Genomic DNA, 9672 nt, shown 5'->3' with positions numbered 1-9672 from the left:
ATTCTCTGCAGATGCCGACATGTACAATGACGACATTCTAACAATATTGATATCATAATTGTTGAAATTGTGGTGCAGACATTATGACTACAGTACATCCCCCTCTATCCAGGGTCTTGCTGGCGAAGGAGATATGGGGGGAAAAAGTAAGAACTAAGGGTCTGAGTCATTACAGATCGCAAATGCAACAGTGCACGCGGAGTGGCCGATGGTGTGTACTGCGTATGCACCGCAGTGTGCGTGCGCAGCTGCTGAATTGCGATCGCAGAAGATAGGCACTCATCGTCCGTTTGAACGCCGTTACATGGGTGTGCATAAATTAGTCACTGCGACAGCATACGCAGCTTGTGTACTTACCTGCTGTAACTATGCGTGAGGAGCCAATGTTACCGATGTGTACGCAGGACTGCGAGGTATTATGGATGTGAGATAGCGGTAGTGGGCGTCTCTATGCTGGCTGTGCGATGGCTTTGCGATTGCAGTCATTAGCATATTTTCGCAGCAGCCCTACATGTGTAATCACAGCCGCGATCGCAATAGCAATCCATGCTGAATCAGGCCCTAAATAACTAAAAGAACCATTTGTAATGTACATTTGGTAATAATGGCATACCCCACTGGTAATAAGGACATACCCCACTGGTAATAATGACATGCCCCATTGGTAATAATGGCATGCCCCATTGGTAATAATGGCATGCCCCATTGGTAGTAATGGCATACCCCATTGGTAGTAATGGCATACCCCATTGGTAGTAATGGCATACCCCATTGGTAATAATGACATACCCCATTGGTAATAATGACATACCCCATTGGTAATAATGGCATACACCATTGGTAATAATGACATGCCCCATGGTAATAATGGCATACCCCATTGGTAATAATGGCATACCCCATTGGTAATAATGACATACCCCATTGGTAATAATGACATACCCCATTGGTAATAATGACATACCCCATTGGTAATAATGGCATACCCCATTGGTAATAATGACATACCCCATTGGTAATAATGACATACCCCATTGGTAATAATGACATACCCCATTGGTAATAATGACATACCCCATGGTAATAATGACATACCCCATTGGTAATAATGACATACCCCATTGGTAATAATGACATACCCCATTGGTAATAATGGCATACCCCATTGGTAATAATGGCATACCCCATTGGTAATAATGGCATACCCCATTGGTAATAATGGCATACCCCATTGGTAATAATGACATACCCCATTGGTAATAATGGCATACCCCATTGGTAATAATGGCATACCCCATTGGTAATAATGACATACCCCATTGGTAATAATGACATACCCCATTGGTAATAATGGCATACCCCATGGTAATAATGACATACCCCATTGGTAATAATGACATACCCCATTGGTAATAATGACATACCCCATTGGTAATAGCTAAGCTGTCTGAAAATAGTAATTCATGGTCACAAATCCACAATTGTACAATCAGTTCATGTTACCCGGTAACAGTTCTGTTTTCTTCTTTTATCCCAGGAAAAATTTGCAAAAAAATTGTAGAGAAATAAAAGTTTTCCTTTCCGCCTGTAGCTACATGTAAGAGGCCGGGAATCAGCCAGGTTCTTTACCCTAATTACGCATCTATAAGAAGAGTTTATAACTAACTAGAAAATCCTATAACATTTGCCAACATATTACCTGAACTTTATAAAGTGATAGTAAAGTAGAAAGCCATATGCTAAGATAAAGCGATATATAGTCCAATCATATAGAAATATAATTTCATGCCTCCACTGTTTATTGTGAGTGTATCAGATGCTGGACAGGATGGTGGGAGCCAGAGAAACGTGACTCGCCAGCCTGATGTCATATGAGGAGTTTGAGAAGAACTTATGTAGAACAGACCCAGCGGGTGCGGAATATCCCAGATACAGGACTCCTCGGGAGTTAGGCTGCAAAATATAAAGTGAAACGCATCAGTTTGGTGCCTGGGAACACAGTCGTTATTAAGGACCATTCATTTCAGAAACAAAATAAATACTTTTTGATAACAGAGATTGTCCAATTTCTGGCAGTTCTGCCCCTGTCATATAATATCAGTAATCAGCCATGTGATCCTATCTACATTGCACAATCTTACACTAACTCCCTTGGAAGGATTGAGCTGCCATTGTTTCTGGTGAAGAAGCAAAGTACAACGACAGACAGGGAAACCAGCACCGAGTTACCGGCGACATTAATTTAGGTCAAATACTCACCGGAGTGAATTAGATTTCTGCCTTATAAGTGGTGAGGGTCCTGCCTTGTTGCTATAGCTGTATAGTACATGTGTACAATCTGTTACCAGTACAAGTCAGACCAAACCATTACTGGGAAACCATTCTCCCAGCGCCTGTGCTATAATATCCTACAGCAGGGGATTCATTATATAATATACAGTATACTACAGCAGGGGATTCATTATATAATATACAGTATACTACAGCAGGGGATTCATTATATAATATACAGTATACTACAGCAGGGGATTCATTATATAGTATACAGTATAATGTAACTGTCTCTATTCAGTGTGCTCTGTCTGTGGATGCATTTAATGCTGATATTAATGAATGTAAGGTTAATCACTAATTTGTGACATCGCTGCACCTGCTTCAGTGTGATAAAATGGGGTTATGGGGTACAAAGATGGAACCTCTGCACATGTGAACGGTTCAGCTGCCTAGCACGGCACAAATTCACCAATATAAACGGGTGATTTTCCACTTAAGTCTGAACAAACAAAAGGGGGGCTGAGGGGTCATCATTTTTCCAAACAGAAAACAGGTCAAGCCTGAAATCACACCTGTAACGGGGACACAACACCTGTGCTCTGTGCCTACATGTCATTAGCTTTACACATGTATTAGGGTCCGGACTGTTGTTAGGTCTCGGAGTAGGCTCTCTTGGAGGCACCGTCTGTACCTAGGGCCGCCATAACCTATGAGTGGGTGCAGAACAAACTACAACTGACTGTGCCACAATTCAATTTTGCCAAAAATTAGGAATAAATTGCACATTTCTTATAACAGTAAAATATCTAATATTTCCTATTTCTATTGGTGTCACCGGCCTTTCTACAGCAGCACAAGACAACACATTATTTACTTTTTATCATTTGGTTGGCGAAATCATCTACCTGTTAGGAAGCAGAACATCTAATGATGGCCCTAATCCCCCCCTCTTAGTAACACTGAGCTGTCTGTCTTCCTTGGGCACCAGAGTGGTGGGACAGAAAGAGACTCTCCTCATGGGCATTTATTGCTTGGAAGCCCAAAGTTTTGCCCCTGTACTAGAGTCATGGCCGTAGCAGGGACCCCGCAAGGTGGAAAAGGGTGGGAGGCTCCCTGTCAAAGGTGCCATCAGGGACAGCGCCCATGCCACCTCCTGGGCTTTGCACCCTGGGTGTCAGCACCTGTCGCACACCCCTTGTTGCAGTCCTGCCTAAAGGCCCATGGGGCAATGCCCATTCTGTTCTTTCAAGTAAAACTTCCCGTTTACCTACAGGAAAATCCTATCAGTTATCCCATGTCTAACTGTTAGTCCACGAACCACGTCCTGCTAGTCCAGCGGAAATATCCAGGAACCACGTCCTGCTAGTCCAGCGGAAATATCCAGGAACCACGTTCTGCTAGTCCAGTGGAAATTGTCCATGAACCAAGTCCTGCTAGTCCAGCGGAAATATCCAGGAACCACGTCCTGCTAGTCCAACAGAAATGTCCAGGAACCACGTCCTGCTAGTCCAGCGGAAATGTCCACGAACCACGTCCTGCTAGTCTAGCGGAAATGTCCATGAACCACGTCCTGCTAGTCCAGCGGAAATGTCCATGAACCACGTCCTGCTAGTCCAGCGGAAATGTCCATGAACCACGTCCTGCTAGTCCAGCGGAAATGTCCATGAACCACGTCCTGCTAGTCCAGCGGAAATGTCCATGAACCACGTCCTGCTAGTCCAGCGGAAATGTCCAGGAACCACGTCCTGCTAGTCCAGCGGAAATGTCCAGGAACCACGTCCTGCTAGTCCAGCGGAAATGTCCATGAAACACGTCCTGCTAGTCTAGCGGAAATGTCCAGGAACCACATCCTGCTAGTCCAGCAGAAATGTCCACGAACCACGTCCTACTAGTCCAGCGGAAATGTCCACGAACCACGTCCTGCTAGTCCAGCGGAAATGTCCATGAACCACATCCTGCTAGTCCAGTGGAAATGTCCACAAACCACGTCCTGCTAGTCCAGCGGAAATGTCCATGAACCACGTCCTGCTAGTCCAGCGGAAACAGGTTTTCTATACTGTGCAAAAATGTATACAGAGAAGGCAGAATTGGGACAGTGACATAAACACTATGAGAAGGTGAGGTGATTCCTGCCACTGATTGGCTATACTGGCTGCCTAGTCACTGGCTGCAGGGTGACCAATGCTGCTGGGTAATATGCAGGGTCCCTGTGGTCTACGTGACAGTAAAAGTTTGTACAAAGTCATAAACAGTAATATAAGGGGGGTCCGCTCCTGACCTGTCTATGGGCTCCAGATCACCAGGATGTAAGAGCAGGCGGGCGCGGCATCGGAGGTTGGAAAGACAGGTCCTGCACTGCCTGTAATATCTGTACCCCTGCCCGGTGCTGACAGGAGGGTGAGGAGAAGCTTCCAGGGAGGAGAATTCTAAGTGTTCCTTTTCTTGCCTGTCGTGCAAACAGACAAAGATATATTAGTATAGGGAGGGAAGTAGGATTCCTATCTCTACTTTTCATTACCAGACCAAGAGCCTGATCATGGAAATTGATGCACTCTATAAGGAACAGATTTCCTCTTATGTACTTCCTACAGGCGAGAGTCCGATCATCCTGGGTCTCCCTTGGTTACGCCTGCACTCTCCCACTTCTGATTGGAACAAGCCTCAGATTTTGTCTTGGGGTTCTTGTTGTCATAAAAACTGTTTACCCCAAATCAGTCTTTAGAGTGAAGCTGTCCTGAGATCAGTCCTTGCACAAGACACTTCGCTGCCAGTTAAATACTTAGACTTTCGTAATGTATTTAGTAAAAAGGCCACAGAGACCCTTCCTGTCCATTGGGACTGCGAATGTCCAATCCACTTATTGCCTGGAAAAACACCCTCTCGTGCAAGAATATTTCCTCTGTCACTACTAGAGACCTAGACAGTTACTGAATATATAAAAGATAACCTAGAATGTGGGTTCATCAGAGAGTCCTAATCACAGGCAGCAGCCGCACACTTTTTCATAAAAAAAAAAAAAAAGAAGATGGAGGCCTCAGACCTTGTATGACTATCAGGGGTAAATTTACTACAGTGAGAGTTTTTAATTATAAGTGAGTTTTAGAAGTGATGTTGCCCATAGCAACCAATCAAATTCTAGCTGTTATCTTCTAGAACACAGGTTCTCAAACTCGGTCCTCAGGACCCCAAACAGTGCCTGTTTTCCATGTCTCCTCACAGAATCGCAAGTGAAATAATTAGCTCCACCTGTGGATCTTTTAAAATGTGTCAGTGAGTAATGATTACACCTGTGCACCTGCTGGGTGACCTGCAAAACGTGAACTGTGTGTGGTCCTGAGGACCGAGTTTGAGAACCACTGTTCTAGGAGTTGCTAGTTAAATGTTAAGTAGAAACTGATTGTTCTGTCTCATTACCATCAAGGATCGATACCCCTCACTGTTAATCTCTAAACTCTTTGATAGAATAAAAGGAGCTGATGTTTTTACCAAACTTGATCTGCATGGAGCTTATAACCCAGGGGTTCCCAACCACGGTCCTCAAGGCACACTAACAGTCCAGGTTTTAAGGATAACCGTACTTAAGCACAGGTGACTTAATTAGTACCTCAGTTATTTTGATTTAACCATCCGTGCTCAACCATGGACATCACTAAAATCAGGACTGTTAGTGTGCCTTGAGGACCGAGGTTGGGAATCACTGTTATAACTTAATCAGGATCAGGTCAGGAGAAGGCAGCTTTTAACACTCGCAACAGACATTACGGGTAGTTGGTCATGCCATTCAGATTAAGCAATGCCCCAGCTGTTTTCCAAAAATACATGAACAATATTTCCAGGGACCTTTTGTATAAATACGTTGTGATCGATTTTGAGGACATTCTGATATTTTCTAAAGCTCTAACCAGCCGTCACAAGCGTGTATGTGATGTTCTCTCTCGTCTTCGAGCAAATCAGCTTTATTGTGAACTGGAAAAATGCACCTTCCAGCAGAAAGAGGTCTCATTCCCGGGATATGTTATCTCTGGTTCCAGTCTTCAGATGGATCCTGAGCAGCTTGTCACCATTGCTAACTGGCTAAAAGACATACAGTGTTTTCCTTGGGTTCTGTCATTTCTACAGACAGTTCATTATAAATTACTTGTCTGTCACAGCTCCCATTAAGGGCACTCACCAAAAAAGAGCAAGATACCAGGATTTGGCCTCCTGAAGCTGAAGAGACGTTCGTCCGGTTAAAGCCGTGTTTCGCTTCAGTACTTATCCTCAGACAACCAGACTGTGACCAACCTTTCTGCCTGGAAGTTGATGCCTCTACGGTCGGGATTGAGGCCGCGCTTTCACAGATAGATGCAGCGGGGAAGTGGTACTCTGAGATTTTCACGCTACACGAGTTTACCTGGGATATAGTTTCCGACAGAGGGGTACTGGCATTCTCTGCACTGCCCACCATGATGCCAGGACCAGGCCCCCTGTTGTGGGTCGTGCCTTTGGCGTGTACATCCTGACGGGGCAGAGCCACGCCCCCTGTACCCAATCCCGCCCAATGTCTGGGCGGCTCTGTCTGTGTCTATATAAGTGCTTGTAACATGATACAGTAATTAGGTGAGGAAGGATCACACATTGTGTTGTGTCATCAACTGTGACAGCTCATTTATAAATCAAATGCCGTGACCTGCAAGCAGCCAGTCAGCACACAAAACGCAATTGAAGAGGGGAGGGGATGAAGGTGTTATTATAGCGAAAGAGGCGTCACTCTGCGGGCAACTGAAATAATGACAGGTTAGACTGTAACCGTGACTGCAGTGTCATTAATTCAAATGCAAAGGTCTGCTGAGTGCCTCCTCTATATAATATATATATATATATATATATATATATATATATACACTGTATATAAAGAGGGTAGTGGATAAAGGTGTTATGTTACGCTTAGAAGAAACTTCGATATTTACAGTTATATCCTCAGAATATACCAGTAAATAGATTACCAATATTTAAAATAACATTGTTACTATGATCCCTAGGTCATAACACCTGCCTCCATTAACAAAAAGTCATTTTGAAGGAAACTGTAACCTTCATCCACTCGCCTGTTCAAGTATGATATAAACCCTGTGTAATTCTACATTTGGGCACTAGATGTCGCTGCTGGCATTTATTACACACCAAACCTGTCATGCAGTCTTGTGGCTTTACCATGTATTGTAGCAGAAAATGTGTAATGTATTCATTCCAAAGAAGATATAAAATCCTGTAATATAAGTTGTCCGCCATAGGCGTGCGCAAGCTCCGGGGAAGGGGTCAGCGACAACAACCCTTTCCACCCTGATACACTGCTCTCCCCCCTGCATAGACTATGCCACTGCTTTCAGTGACATAAGACTACCCGACACCCCATCCAGCACATAGACTAACCCACCCTGTATAATACAGTCTGTATTCCCTATCACAGGGACACATACACACTAGGGTTATTTGTTATTTTTTTTGCCAGTAGCCAGTTAACCAGCAGTATGTTTTTGGACTTGGAGAGAGAAACAGGAGGACAGAGGAAATTCCCGCAAATATGGGAAGAACACACAAACTGCACACAGAGAGGGCCTTGGTGGGAACCCAAGACTTCAGTGCTTTGAGGCAGCAAGCTAACCACTGTGCCACCGTGCTGGAAAATCAGATGGATCTCTGCAAACGCTCAGCTCTGAATAGCCGCCAACTCTGTGTATATGCCCGAGGGGGCACTTCTGCTATACGCAATTGCCCCTATTGACACCCAGTAATGCCCAGTGAGCCGTAGGTGAGAAGCGACCAAGACTCTGAATCATTTGCAGCGACTCTAAGTTGCGTACGCAGGATACGGTGCGTGGGCAGTGTGCCGCATTCGGAATTTGCGTGCAAGTGTGAATCAGACCCCCTAGTGTCCGTCTTCCAGCGCAATACGGCCCCACCTGACTGGTCAGTTAATGATCGTCAGAGAAGCTCGGTGCTCCTGTCATGGTGCAGTGCTGAGGACATCACTTACCCCTGCTGATCGGGTGGGTCCTCGGCTCCTCTTGCTGATTTGGCTGATGCTGGGATCTCTGTCATTCCTGGGCCCTGAGCTCGGAGCACCTGCTGGAGGAGAAGAGACAGACTCTGCCGCATTACCGAACCGATAACATAATAATCCTTCATCTCCATCACTTGGGGGAAATAAGCCACAATAATGACGCGTTTCCCAGAGAATACGGTGACATAAAAACAAATCATTTTCTCCCTCTCCCCGCTGGTTACATGGACATTATTCAGAGATGGACGCTAATATCGCTGCCACCGTGTATGTGTACGCAGCTGCTGTGTGAAAATATGCAAATGTCACAGACGCCAGGAGATGTACTGAGACGTCCACCTGCGGCTTTGCAAATACAAACATCTGCGCACAGAGACGCAGCATCGGTCCCGGATCCTTCCATTATCGTGGCCCTGAGCGAGTCTATGATCCCGCAGAATGGTCGCAGGAACTGAGCCGCCGGAGCCACATTTCTTGCGTACGGGATATTACTCGCAGGGTGTGACGCCCCAAAAACGGTCGAGATACGCCGTTACCTCCCCCAAGTGCTCGCTGGCTGTCGGTCACACTGCGAGCAAATAGTCACTGCGAGTATCTTGACGAATGCACTGCGCAACTAAGATGTATGCGCAGTTTGACGATTATCGCTGAACTGCGTAAAACATTGGCATAGTGCACATCTGTGAATCCGGCCCAATGTTCCTGCCTAGCGCAAGAGCGCTATTTTATATATTAACATATATTTATATCGCGCCAGCGTGTTCTGCTAGACTGTACAATTGTTATTATCACTATGTGGTTGGGTCGTTGTCTATCTGGCATTACAGAGGGACTGTCATCCTGTAAGAGGGAGGCTGTCATCCTGTGAGAGGGAGGCCGTCATCCTGTGAGAGGGAGGCCGTCATCCTGTGAGAGGGAGGCCGTCATCCTGTGAGAGGGAGGCCGTCATCCTGTGAGAGGGAGGCCGTCATCCTGTGAGAGGGAGGCCGTCATCCTGTGAGAGGGAGGCCGTCATCCTGTGAGAGGGAGGCCGTCATCCTGTGAGAGGGAGGCCGTCATCCTGTGAGAGGGAGGCCGTCATCCTGTGAGAGGGAGGCCGTCATCCTGTGAGAGGGAGGCCGTCATCCTGTGAGAGGGAGGCCGTCATCCTGTGAGAGGGAGGCTGTCATCCTGTCAGGGGGAGATTGGAGAGACACATTTCCCATATTTAAAAACGAGGATGGCCGCTCAGGTAATATGGGACAGATATGATGGCGGAGCACATTGGCTGCTCAGGAAATATGGGATAGATATGATGGCTGAGCACATTGGCCGCTCAGGTAATATGGGACAGATATGATGGCGGAGCACATTGG

The 9672-nt window shown here is 45.9% G+C and overlaps 1 protein-coding gene across 4 annotated transcripts in view; it reads right to left on the bottom strand.

The window, feature by feature from the left end:
• Positions 1 to 1148: 1148 nt before the first annotated feature.
• LMNTD1 (lamin tail domain containing 1) overlaps positions 1149 to 9672 on the bottom strand; it is a 149314-nt gene continuing 140790 nt past the window's right edge. For 2 of the 4 annotated variants that reach the window (XM_088454810.1, XM_088454807.1), the window contains 3 exons: positions 8291 to 8382; positions 4553 to 4720; positions 1869 to 1953 (listed from right to left, as the gene is read on the bottom strand). In XM_088454810.1, coding sequence (XP_088310936.1) covers positions 4571 to 4720; positions 8291 to 8382 — 242 coding nt within the window. In that variant the 3' untranslated portion in view covers positions 1869 to 1953; positions 4553 to 4570. Of the gene's footprint in view, positions 1954 to 4552; positions 4721 to 8290; positions 8383 to 9672 lie in introns of all 4 variants that reach the window. The other 2 variants (XM_088454808.1, XM_088454809.1) reach the window with 2 other exon arrangements.

This window comes from Taudactylus pleione, unplaced genomic scaffold (assembly GCF_031769625.1).
Source record: "Taudactylus pleione unplaced genomic scaffold, aTauple2 ptg000634l, whole genome shotgun sequence".
NCBI lineage: Eukaryota > Metazoa > Chordata > Amphibia > Anura > Myobatrachidae > Taudactylus > Taudactylus pleione.
Note: the sequence above shows the minus strand (reverse complement) of the source record. Positions and strands in the feature narration are given on the sequence as shown.